Source organism: Tursiops truncatus, chromosome 9, assembly GCF_011762595.2.
Source record: "Tursiops truncatus isolate mTurTru1 chromosome 9, mTurTru1.mat.Y, whole genome shotgun sequence".
Classification (NCBI taxonomy): Eukaryota; Metazoa; Chordata; class Mammalia; order Artiodactyla; family Delphinidae; genus Tursiops; species Tursiops truncatus.
This window is the reverse complement of record NC_047042.1, coordinates 99,594,251-99,606,857: the sequence shown is the minus strand read 5'-3', so window position 1 is coordinate 99,606,857 and position 12,607 is coordinate 99,594,251. Positions and strand designations below refer to the sequence as shown.

Genomic DNA, 12,607 nt, shown 5'->3' with positions numbered 1-12,607 from the left:
AATACACATTTATGGAATAAACTAGTAGCACTTGTGAATTTACTGAGAGGCCTAAGAGACTCTGGACTTTGAGGCCCATAAAGGAGAGGTGGTGGTGCTTTTCCCTTGATACAAGGTCACGGAACCAGTCTTTTCATTCCTTCCATCTTCTTCTCCCAGGAACTGCAGCAGACATTAGCTGTCCCTCAGAAGTCTTAGAGTAGGGGCTTCCCTGGTGGTCCAGTGGTTAGGACTCTGCGCTCCCAATGCAGGGGACATGGGTTCGATCCCTGGTTGGGGAATTAGGATCCTGCATTCTGCATGGCAAAAAGAAAGAGAGAAAGGGAGGGAGGGAGAAGAAAAGGTCTTAGAATAGCCTGGGTCATTTTTCAATATTGGCTTAAAGCATATTATTGCCCCCAAACCAGTCCTAAGTAAATCTTGAGTGTGTAGGCTATGTCTCTAGAATAACGGATTAATCCATTTTTTGTTCACTTTGATTTCTTTGACCATGTATGTGATATGTGAGATTGCTTGTTACGCTACTCAAATGTAATTATTTTTTCTTTCACAGGATGAATATTCCATCTTTCCTCAGACATACTCCATAGATATTAATGGTTATATTCTTGTGTATTCTGTTACATCAATCAAAAGGTAAGGCCCACTTCTGCTTGCTTGAGTTTATTTGCTGTGCTTAGATGGCATTAATCCTTCTAAGAGATTATGCTGGAATTGGCAGTAGTAACAACTAGACTTTAATGGTTTTTAGTGGTTGTCTTGTGGAGCAAACAGGTTGTTAAGGGCAAAAAAATTATCCCATTAGGTGTTCTCTTACACTGATGGAGTAAAAAAACTCTGTTATTTCTTACCTCAGGCTGCCTAGCTAGATAGTGACTGAACATGATCTGAGCTTTTCTGCTGATTGCAATGGGAAATGCATTAATTGATTTACTTTTTGTGTGTTTTCACCGTATTAGTGTGGAGCATGGGCTGATTGCTAGGGCCCTCTCGCTAAGCAACATTCCGCAAATGTTTATTCAGAGATTAAATCAGCCCAGTTGTAGACTTTGCCATTTAAATATCTCACCTGTTCCACTTTGAATATTCTCAGTAAGGGCTGCTGAGTGTTGAGTACACGCACATGTGAAAAAGTGGTAGGAAAAAATAAAGGAATTCCTTGTGTTCGGTTTACTTTATATTAAAATGGTGAGTCTATGACATTTTCCATTCTTCCCACTATAAATATTACATAACAAACGTTTTAAAACATCACCACTAAAATGGATGTCTGATTTTATGCTTTTTGTTTTATAGCTTTGAAGTGATCAAAGTTATCCATGGCAAACTGTTGGATATGGTGGGGAAAGTACAGTAAGTAGTAATAGTTTATCTCTTTTGTTAGATACTCATAATAGTATCTTCTGAACAATCAAATCGGGCACTGACTAGGGTACTTTGGCTTTTTTTTCCCTTGTATTAATAGGATACCTATTATGTTGGTTGGGAATAAGAAAGACCTACATATGGAAAGGTATGTAGCTTCTAAATACTGATTTATAAAGTCAAGTCTAAGACGATTTAGTCACTGAAGTTTCATTTTTAATTATTCTTATAGCAAGAATATTTTTAGCTGTAGCATATCTGTGTTTCTGTGTTCAGAAATGTGGTAGTGACTGTGCATCACAGAAGCAAAACTGCAGTAAAAATCTCAACCTGTCTTGGAAAATGTTTCCTCTTAAAAAGCGCAAACACTGTAGAAAATTATCTTTAGATTCTTTTACGTTTTTGCATAAAGCAGACTCTAAAAAGACAATGGTAGCAGTCATTTATTCAACAAATAGTTTTTTGAGTACCGGGCTTAGGATTAGAGCAGTGAACAGGGGAGGAGCCTGACGCCTAGAGGAAGAGGCTCACTGGCTGAATTAACGCCTGCAGGACTGCACGGAGGGCCCTTTCAGGATTGCACCATCTTTGGGTGCTTATAGCCGAGCTCGCTTCAAAATAATCAATTGTTGCAGATGCTGGAGTGTTGGCGTCCTGTTCTCCGAACTGTAAGAACTTGCTGGAGCAGGGGTAGCCACCCCATAAGGCAATGTCTGCTCTGTTCCCCAGCTCAGGGGTAACAGAAATGCTTCTCTGCATTACGTACTGGATGAGAATGTTGAGCTGAGCATGCTTCTGCTTCATAAGGAAAAAAACTGATTAAAGTGGAGCCTGTCTCATAAATCAATTATAGATGTTTTGTATAATAAAGAGCAAAGTACTTTAATTAGAATTTTCTTTTTCCATTAGGGTGATCAGTTATGAAGAAGGGAAAGCGTTAGCAGAATCTTGGAACGCAGCTTTTTTGGAATCTTCTGCTAAAGAAAATCAGGTACGTGTTTTTTAAACTTCATTTTGCCCTGCATCCCATCATTCATGGGCGTATGTTCCTCTCAGTCAGCATCTCACCACCATCTTCATCACTCCTGTTCAGTCTTCATCCTTCCACCATTTCTAATACCCATCTTTGGGTTGCTTTAGGACGATACTATTGATGTTTTAATTCAGTCAGTATTCTACTTAAAATGGGACCTAGAATATTTGTAGGATAAATAGAAATTAATAGTAAAGGCAATACTTCCTTTGAGAACATATAGTCTTATTTTTGTTTCATACTAAAGACTGGTACAGAAATAAATCCAGGCATAGAAAAGAAACAAGAATGATCTCATCACTTTGGCAATAATTTTGTACCCTTACCTCCCCCCTTTTTCTGTTGGGTGGAACTGAGTTAGATGCATGTGTTGTTTTAACACAGAAACTGTTAAGAACCATTTTACAAACATTTTTCCCAATTTCAGCCCTGCAGATGTTCCTTTAAAAGGCATATCCGAGGAAGGATGTCACTTCTATTTCAGAAGGCTTCCCGTCTCTCCTTTTCCCTTTTCCTCCGTGGCATTAATTTAGACCAAGAACGTCCAAGCTTGTCTCTTGCTTCCATGAGTTCTCACCAGTGTATTTCTGTTTGCTGCCATTCACCTTCTGAAGCTACAAATCAGATGATGTCACCCTCAACTAAAACTGCCAATGGGTTGCCCGTCGTCTGTAGAGCAAACCCCAAGGCCCTAAGCATGATGTTGAGTGCAGTGTGTGATTCGAACTTTTCCGGTTCCTTCTTTCACTGTATCCCTGTACTTTTCAGTCGCACCAAATTCCTCCCACTTAATTAAATACAAGGGGTACTTCCAGATGCCTCCCCTTTACTCTCATTCTTCTCTGACTTGAAATATCCTTTCTCTAATTAACTACATACTTAAAGTATTTTCAACATGTGCTCTTGTTTGATCTTCCAATAAGCTTAATTGGCTTTCATTTCTGTGAGGAAACTATAGTTCAGCGAGGGTGGGTGGCTTGATGTGGTTGAGGACAGTCAGCTGTTCTTCCCCAGCTCCGCCACCTTTCACCACTAAGACTCCAGTCCTCAGGGCTCTACTTAAATTCCACTTTCTCCTGGACCCCTGCATGATACGTCCAGCTAAAATTAATAGTAGCTTCTTCTGTCTTATCCCCTTTAATTCATTCTGAGATTCAAGGCCGTATCACTGGCCTTCATTTTCTCCATAATGTCCGGCACAGTGGTTTTATATCTACTAGGTGCTCGGTCAACCCAGGTATCCCTTGATAGGCAAATCTGTTTGTCCCTGTGTCCGCAGGTGAGGGAAGTTAAATCTGTACAATTGATTCCCGAGTTCCAGAGAGCAAGAGATTTATCTGCATCCATTTAGTGCAGAGAGTGAGAATTCAGATAAGAAGAGCTGAGATAGTAAGAGATACCTGTACTGCTTAATTGAATTAAATCAGACATTTATTGGGTGTCTGATCTGTCCTTAAGATCATCCAGTTGAACTGTCTCATTTTAGAAGTGAGGCGTTTTAAGATCCAGAGAGGTAAATAACTTTTCTAAGGTCTATATTTCATATGGTATAAGAACTTGGACTAAATTTTAAATTTAACCCAAATTTAGTCCTCTCTCCTCTCCACCATGCTTTTCTGATGGATGGGAAGAGAGGGCATAACCAAAGTGTAATAGAGATTAGAGTGTTCCTGAGGGAGAGAGAGAGACCGTTCTGTATTAAAAAGTCTGTATGTGAACCTTAAATGGAATCTGGTTCTAAATCCCTCGTGTAAAAGACATTTTGGGTCAATTGGGGAGATTTGATTACGTTTTAGATATATTAGGGAAATGGTGTTAATTGTCTTAGGTGTAATGATGGTGTTGGGATTATGAAGAGAATATCCTTATTCTTGGAAAATGCAAACCATAGTATGTAGGGGCCAAGTTTCATAATGTCTGCAGCTTAGTTTCAGATGGGATAGATGCGGGGGATGGACAGAAGGAGAGCAAGCAGATATAGCAAAGATGTTAGCATTTGTTGAACTCAGATAGCAGGGCTCAGTGCTTACTATACAATTGTCCCCATTTTTCTGTATGCTTAAAAATTTGCATAATAAAAATTGGAAGGTGGTCAGAAGGTACAAACTTCCAGTTACATAATAAAGAAGTCCTGAGGATGTGATGTATAGCATGGCGACTATGGTTAACAATATTGTATACTTGAAAACCGCTAAGGGTAGATCTTAAAAGTTCTCATCATAAGAAAGAAAAGTTTGTAACTATGTGTGACCAGCCTTATCGTGGTGATCATTTCACAGTATATACATACATCGTCATTATGTTGTACACCTAGAACTAATACATGCTATGTGACAACTATCTCAATTTAAAATTTTTTTTGACGTGGAGGAGTGACGTTGAATGGCCCTAAGCTATCTTTGGTTCTGCTTTTGCTAACTTCGCTCCGTTGTGTTTCTCTTCGGTGAAAATCTGAGGATCCTAAAACAATTATTCTGTTTGACTTTATAATTATGTAGGCATCATCACCAGTCTCACTATTCATGTAGGTTCACGTAGCCCCTGTGCATTGTGTTACTGTTCTGTGCGTTTCTGGCCGTTGCTTTGTTATTCCTTCCAGCATCCTCAAAGGTGTAGACACCTTATGGACCCTACCTCGAATGTCATTAAGAGGGATTGCTTAGTAAGGCGTGTTGCCTCAGGTTAATTTATCTTTTGAGAGTGACCTATAATGGTATGCTTAGGGTATGTTATTAAACTACTTTTTGGTCAGAGGATGCAGGCCTTTTCTCTGTCTAGTTTATGTTATACTTTACCGTAGCTTAAGATTTTTAATATGGTTCTGGATAGATTTACTTTTTAACCTTTTAGTTTCCTTTAGAAGGTAGGATACTGCCTTTTCAGTACCCATATAAAAGATGAAATTGTTCTCAAGGCTTAAAGTTAAAATGAAAAAATTCCAACTGCTGTACTTCTTTTAAAGTTTTGATAAATTTAGTCGATTTATCTGATATTAACCAAAACTCTAAAAGAAGGCGAGGGTGCAGTACAGTGACCTCAAACATCCCAGACAAGCTAGAAGATCAGATGACCCAACTCACTGTTGTCTCGGTTACTTTAGCACCTCCATCAGATCAACAAATACCTTACTCGACGTGAAATAATCCTTAAAGGCAGAAAGATTCTTGTACCCAAGTTAGGTGAATACAGTGATGATATGCATATCCTTGGAAAGCAGCAGTCCTGACCAGTTGTCTAGACACTCCTCAGCCCTCGGTTGTGGCTCTTGTGACACTGCTCGCCTTGTTGTTGAGTGTGCTGAAGACAGTTGGATCCTAAGCCTAGGGAGTTTCTCCCCATCGGGTGGGGAGAAACCAAGTAATTCTAATCCCTTATGTTAAGAGGTGTGATTGATTCTAATCCACATATATACTAGAGTGCTTACTACTCTTGGTCTATGTAGTAGGAAGAGAGAGAATTTGTGTAGTAAAGAGACATCCACGTCAATAGTCACGTGATCAGAGACCAATCTTTGTGAACCGCTCAAATTTTTTATTGATAAATTTTCAAATGTAGCTTTGTATTACTTAGCAAAAATCCAGTATTTTAAAATAAACTGTCCTCAGTGGAGTTCAGTCAGATTTGTTGATTACAAAGTGCACAGTGGTAAAAATTATCAAGTCAGTGAGAATTACTGCACTTTGACTATTACTGAACTATGGGATGTGTTTGCAGTTCTGGCTTATTTTCTGTGGAGGCCTTCACAAATTGTATTTCAGCAATTTGATGGAAGAGAATGCATTTTGTCAGTCAGATCACACAGGTAATCAAGGAGAATGCTAAGATTTATCTAGAAAGCCAGATTCCAGGCACGCTCTATTTTTTTTGTAAGAGCTTGGCATGCATCTTTCCACACATTTTTCTGTGCTTTTTTTTTTTGGCTGCGTTGGGTCTTCGTTGCTGTGCACGGGCTTTCTCTAGTTGTGATGAGCGGGGACTACTCTTGGTTGCAGTGCGCGGGCTTCTCATTGCGGTGGCTTCTCTTGTTGCAGAGCACAGGCTCTAGGCATGCGGGCTTCAGTAGTTGCAGCATGCATGCTCAGTAGTTGTGGCTCGCGTGCTCTAGAGCGCAGGCTCAGTAGTTGTGGCACGTGGGCTTAGTTGCTCCGTGGCATGTGGGATCTCCCTGACCAGGGCTCAAACCCGTGTCCCCTGCATTGGCAGGTGGATTCTAAACCACTGCGCCACAAGGGAAGCCCTGTGCGCTTTTTTTAGGATGAAATAAATAACAACTTGCCTGCATAGTCGTGGGAAAGGAGGGGAATTGGTAATGCAGAAAGGAGGGTGCTTGCTGAAGTCAGTGGCCTTGATTAGACAGGAGAGGTGGGCCTGGGGCTGGCTTGGGCTCACTTAGGGGTGCCTCCTTTGTGCCAGCAGGAAAGAGGGAACCAGAGTAGATGAGCCCAGATTCAAGGGCATGGTCATTGGTGGATGGAGCATGGAGAGTTCGCTTATGAATGCTGCTTCTGTTTTCCCAGTGAAACGTAGAACCCAGTCATCAGCCGAGGGTGAGAGCAGGGAAGAGGTTTAGCGATCCCAGTGGAAGGAAGAGGCATGACCCCTTCATCCTGGGGGCTGGCTGGACCAGAGAAATGTGGTTGGGCTGCTGGGGCAGCAGGGGTCCCCTTTGGGTTCAGGGTCCTGGAGGTGTGTCCATGGGCTGTGTCCGCTGTGTGGCGCAGGCAGCGAGCAGGCAGACAGGTGGCAGGGAAGGGAGTAGGAGGCCGGTGACTGCCCTGGGGACGTCTGCGCTGGCCGGGGAGGCGAGAGAAGGAAGATGGGGGCTGGAGGGGGGGCGGCTGCTTGGTGATGACAAGATCTGGGTGCTGCCCTGCGAGGTTTTTGAAAACAGGAGCATTTTTGGATGATCACAATGACCGCATTTAAAGGACAGGGACTGACGTTCGGCCTAAGTGAGGATTTCCTGCCCTAAATGATAGTGGCTCCTCCTTGTGAAGGGCTGGTCCCTGGGGCTGAGAGGTGCAGTCGGGAGGGAGAGGAGGTCCCCGGGGGGTGTGCAAGGCCAGTGTGGCGCGAGTGGTGGCGGAGGTGGAGCCGCTGCCCCGGAGGAGGGGGGTGAGGCCGGGGGTGACTCGGGGCTCTAGGTGGCCTAGAGGAAGCAGGCTCGGAGGGCACAGGTGTCATCTCACGGCCTAAGAGCCACAGCTGAGAGTTTTTAGGAAGTGGGAGGGGAAAGGGTGTGACAGGCAGGGGGTGGGGTGCCAGGCCAGGCGAAAGAGCCCCTGCCCTGCTGTAGTCCCAGAGCGCCCGCGGGGCGGGCGAGGCGGGTGAGCCAGCAGGGGATACTCCATCCTGGAGCTCCACAGGCGCCACAGGAGGCGGAGCAGGCGGGGCTTCCTGTGACTGATGAAAGCAGGGCTCAGAAGTGTGATTTGAGGTTAGTTCTGGTGGTCCGCAGTCACCACGTGGGGGGAGGGGAGGGAGGAATCCCAGGCTCCTGCGGCCCGGGGCCGCCTCGTTGGCCTCCACACCTGGACCTCCACGTGCAGGGCAGGCCGTGGGCCTTTTCCAGTCCCGCCAGCAGCATCAGTGTTCCTCGTGGCTCCGCTGTTAACGCTAACATTGTCATCGGTTTTCTCTCTGGTTTCAGACTGCTGTTGATGTTTTTAGAAGGATAATTTTGGAGGCAGAGAAAATTGACGGGGCCGCCTCACAAGGAAAGTCCTCCTGCTTGGTGATGTGATTCTACTGCAGAACCTGAGGGCACTGGGAACCTGGCCTGCCTGAGGAGGCAACCTGCCCATTTTCCTTTAAGATAAACTCTGCTTCATTTCTCTTCTGTTAACCTGAAAGATTTCATTTGGGTCAGAGCTTCTCTCCCAACCCTTCCTTTCAGATTATGTTAAACTCTGACTCGGTCCAAATGAGTTCACTTCCATTTTCAAATTTTGAGCAATCATATTTTCAATTTATATATTGTATTTCTTAATAATATTATGACCAAGAATTTTATTGCATTAATTTTTCAGTGTAGTTTGTTGTTTAAAATAATGTAATCATCCAAATGATACATATTGTTACACTACTATTAACTAGGCTTCAATATGTCAGTGTTTATTTCGTTGTGTTAAGTGTATACTTGTAAATAAAATAGCTGCAAAGCCTAATCATTGTGCTCCTCAGTGTGGCTTCTAAAGAAGGAAACCTGTCCTCCTGAGGGCTTCCTTCCCTGCCTCCGAGGAGGCGCCAGCTTGGATTCCAGGAGCCAGTGGAGCATGTGGCCCACCAGGCGGCTGTGGGCACTTGGGGTAGAGTGCCCGAACTGGGGGGGGGGGCATTCCTGTTGACTAAAGCCGAGTGACCTTGGGGGGCTCTGTGAGGGGAGTTGTTCCCCAATAATAACTGTTCTCCCCACCTTGGTTGGAATGTTTCATGCAGGTAGGGCTGCAGGCTTACTTAGAGCCTTCCGGCCACCCTCTTGCTTGTCTCTTAGCTACTTGAAGAAAAGGGGACCTAAAGATACACTTACTGTCTCTCCTTTTACTTAGCTTGGTGTCCACGGCAGACAGGATCTGACTTAGAAAATAGATTGGCCTGTCACTATCCCAAAACCTCCAGGAGTTTAAAGGATGGGGAAGATTGCCTGGTAAGTGTTCTGTGTCAGGGCTTCATGAACCTCCCTCAGACCCAGACTGCCTACCTCCCGTTCTGCCAAGAGCAGCTTTGAGGGAGAGTCGAGGATTTCAATTGCCTGGTGGCCATCACCTCGACTCTGAGAGTTCAAGTTGAGTGAAATTTTTTAAATGATGTTCCTTCCCAGTTAGAATTTCACAGCCATTTCTAACGTTTAGGGAAATGTTACTGAGTCTATGGATAAAATAGAATATTGCTTTGTAACTGATCTTTTTTTTTTTTTTTTTTTTTGCCGTACGCGGGCCTCTCACTGTTGTGGCCTCTCCCGTTGCGGAGCACAGGTTCCGGACGCACAGGCTCAGCGGCCATGGCTCACAGGGCCCAGCCGCTCTGCGGCATGTGGGATCTCCCCGGACCGGGACACGAACCCACATCCTCTGCATCGGCAGGCAGATTCTCAACCACTGCGCCACCAGGGAAGCCCTGTAACTGATTTTTTAATGAAAAATTATGTTTTTAGAATATGCCATTATGGACTTCCCTGGTGGCACGGTGGTTTGAGAATCCACCTGCCAATGCAGGGGACACCGGTTCGAGCTCTGGTCCAGGAAGATCCCACATGCCGCGGAGCACCGAAGCCCGCGCGCCACAATACTGAGCCTGCGCTCTAGAGCCCGCAAGCCACAACTGCTGAGCCTGCGTGCCCACGACTACTGAAGTCCGTGCGCCTAGAGCCCGTGCTCCGCAACAAGAGAAGCCACCGCAATGAGAAGCCAGAACACTGCAACCAAGAGTAGCCCCTGGTTGCTGCAACTAGAGAAAGCCTGTGTGCAGCAACGAAGGCCCAACATGGCCAACAATTAATTAATTTTTTAAAAAAGAATGCACCATTATTTTGAATCTTTATAGTTTGTGTCTTATCATTCAAGGATGCAATTTGAGCCAGGATGAAAAAGACCTCCACCAAATACTTTTTAAATACAAATAAGTTTTAGCAAGGTAGTATCATTACTTACTAACAGGGTTTATTCTTAGGCCTAATATGTGTCAGTACTCACTGGATGGAACCACATTAAATCTGCATTCAGTTCATCCAGGCAACATTTTACATCCGATAAGTTATTTCTGTGTAAATGGAATCTTGGGGCAGCCTGTTCTTGCAACTACAGTTTGACTCTCACGAAATGTCCTCTAGGCCTAGCTGCCCTGTTTGGAGGTGACGTGGATCTCTTTACGTGGTGTGGCTCAGCTGTTCGTTCAGATGTTTTCTGAGCACCTGCTGTGTGCTACACACCGTTCTAAGTGCCGTGAACACAACAGAACTCTGCACCCTGTAGAACTTACGTCTGACCTTGCCCCTTGAATAGCACAGGGCAGGGAGTCCTGCTTCCCAGTGCGGTGACCCATCCACAAGATGGTTGATTGGATTATCTGATGGGCTGAGCTTGTGATGTGTTCCGAGAGTGATGTTGCTGAGGGGTGCTCTCCAGTGGTGGGGAGCACGTGACCTGGAGGTGGTGGTGGAAGGCGGTCAGCAGTACCTCTTCTGGTTTGCTTCACGTCCACCCTGTGAAGCAGGTGCTGCCCTATTTACAGTGAGGAAACTGCCTGAGAGGTGTCAGCGACAGTCATTAGCCACATTCACTGTGTCAGCGAATCTAATGATGTGTTATCTGAGCCTTCTGAAGAAATTCTTAGAACTGCCAGGTTTGACTTAAATGTCGTTATTTAATAGTGTATTTCATCACTCCTAAGACCTTTCCTTACATTTTAGCATTTTCTTTTTTTTCTTTTTTTTCTGATTTGAATTTTTCTTTTAAGTTCGGATGGAAAATTAAGAACACTTCCGGAACTTCCCTGGCGGCACAGTGGTTAAGAATCCGCCAGCCAATGCAGGGCAGACGTGTTCAATCCCTGGTCCGGGAAGATCCCACATGCTGCAGAGCAGCTAAGCCCGTGCACCACAACTACTGAGTACACGTGCCACAGCTACTGAAGGCCGCGGGCCTAGAGCCCATGCTCCACAACAAGAGAAGCCACCACGATGAGAAGCCCGTGCGCAGCAACGAAGACCCAACGCAGCCAAAAATAAATAAATAAATAAATATCCTTCTTAAAAAAAAACTATGAAAAAGAACAATTCAAAGTTCTAAGCACAAAATTCAGGTATGTCATGTGGTGGACTTGCTTCTTCAGCTGGAGGTGAACCTGGCAGCCGACGGAAAGAATCCGCACTAACAAATAGCAAACTGCACAAGGATTGTCCCCGTGAAGAAGCCGGTGACGTGGCGTTTGATTTTCCCAACTTGGCTCCTTCCCCAAAGTTGAGGCTCTGGAGTCCTGAGTCTTCGGCATTTAACTAGTTCTTCGTTGGGGGGAGGGGCTGGGACTGTCCCGTCACATGTAAACCGATCTTTGTCATAGATCGCTTTTATAATGAGAGAGCAGCTGGGGCGCGTTGCCCCATCTTCCCCATTCTCCGTATGTTCCTTGGTGACGCAGAAGTTATCCCCACACGGGCAGGGGTAGAAGTACATCTCCGAGACCTCGTCATATTGGAAGTCCTTGATCTCCACCTCATGAAACGCTGCCATCGTCACTGGGGCCAGGAGAGGTCTTGTCGCCTCCGCCATTTTAGCATTTTTCTTAGTGGGACATACAATGCAGCCTTGGATTCACTGAAGCACAGTAGGTGCGAATACAAAACTCGGCGCATATCCAAGGCTGTCTTGCAGCTCATAATACAAAGTGTAAAATCACAGGACAAATTCAGATTAATGTGATGGAATTTTGCTAAAACTAAATTGTTCACTCCCTGCCCTCTAGAGCGCCGTGTCTCCCCGCCGTGTCACTGACGGTGCTCTCGCCTGAATTGCTCATCACCTTGTCACCACGTCCAGTAGGTATTTCCTGGCCTCTGTCCTGACCCTCCAGCATTGCACGCAGTTGGTGACTTCTCTCTGAAGGTCTCTTTCCGCCTTCTGGTCTTCCTCCCAGCTCACTGTTGCTGCCTTGGCCTCCTTGGCTGTTGCCTCCTCCATTAACCTCTCGATGGGCCATTTTTCCTTCTCCCCTTCCTTGATTTCATCCTGTCACATAGCTCTCACTGCCATGTTTCCTGAAGACCAAAATTCCTTTCTCGCACCCTGACCTCTGGGCTCCAGGCTTGTCTTCTCTTAGATGTCTCATAGGCATCTGAAGTTTATCATGCCCAAATTCTTGATTTTCCCTAAAAACGTGGTCTGCCCTGGACCCTGCTTCGGGAAATGGCACCATCATCCACTAGATACTAAAGCTAGGAGTTGGGGAGCCATCCTCTACCTCTTCCCTTGTGTCCCCTCCCAGCCAGTTCATCAACAAATCCTAAGGGCCCTGCCTTCAAAAATCTTATATTTTGCCCACTTTTCTCCATCTTCACTGCATACTAGTCTCTAACACCACACCCTCCAAATCATTTACTGCAGCCCAAGTCAACTTTTTTTTTTTTTTTTTTTTTTTGCCACACCGCATCACTTGTGGGATCTTAGTTCCCCGACCAGGGGTCAAACCTGGGTCCACGGCAGTGAAAGCCCAAGT

The 12,607-nt window shown here is 45.1% G+C and overlaps 2 protein-coding genes across 2 annotated transcripts in view; one reads left to right on the top strand and one right to left on the bottom strand.

Moving 5' to 3' along the window:
* The window catches only part of RHEB (Ras homolog, mTORC1 binding), a 46,999-nt gene extending 38,434 nt beyond the window's left edge, over window positions 1–8,565 (top strand). The window contains exons 4-8 of the mRNA XM_019930319.3: window positions 554–636; window positions 1,297–1,353; window positions 1,466–1,513; window positions 2,275–2,356; window positions 8,049–8,565. Of these exons, the coding sequence (XP_019785878.1) occupies window positions 554–636; window positions 1,297–1,353; window positions 1,466–1,513; window positions 2,275–2,356; window positions 8,049–8,141 (363 nt within the window). The 3' untranslated portion in view covers window positions 8,142–8,565. The remainder of the gene's footprint in view (window positions 1–553; window positions 637–1,296; window positions 1,354–1,465; window positions 1,514–2,274; window positions 2,357–8,048) is intronic.
* A 2,700-nt stretch (window positions 8,566–11,265) lies between these two features.
* LOC101334988 (diphthamide biosynthesis protein 3-like) lies at window positions 11,266–11,664 on the bottom strand. Its single transcript, XM_073810116.1, has one exon. It carries the CDS (start codon window positions 11,662–11,664, stop codon window positions 11,266–11,268), a length of 399 nt encoding a protein of 132 aa, XP_073666217.1.
* Window positions 11,665–12,607: the final 943 nt, after the last annotated feature.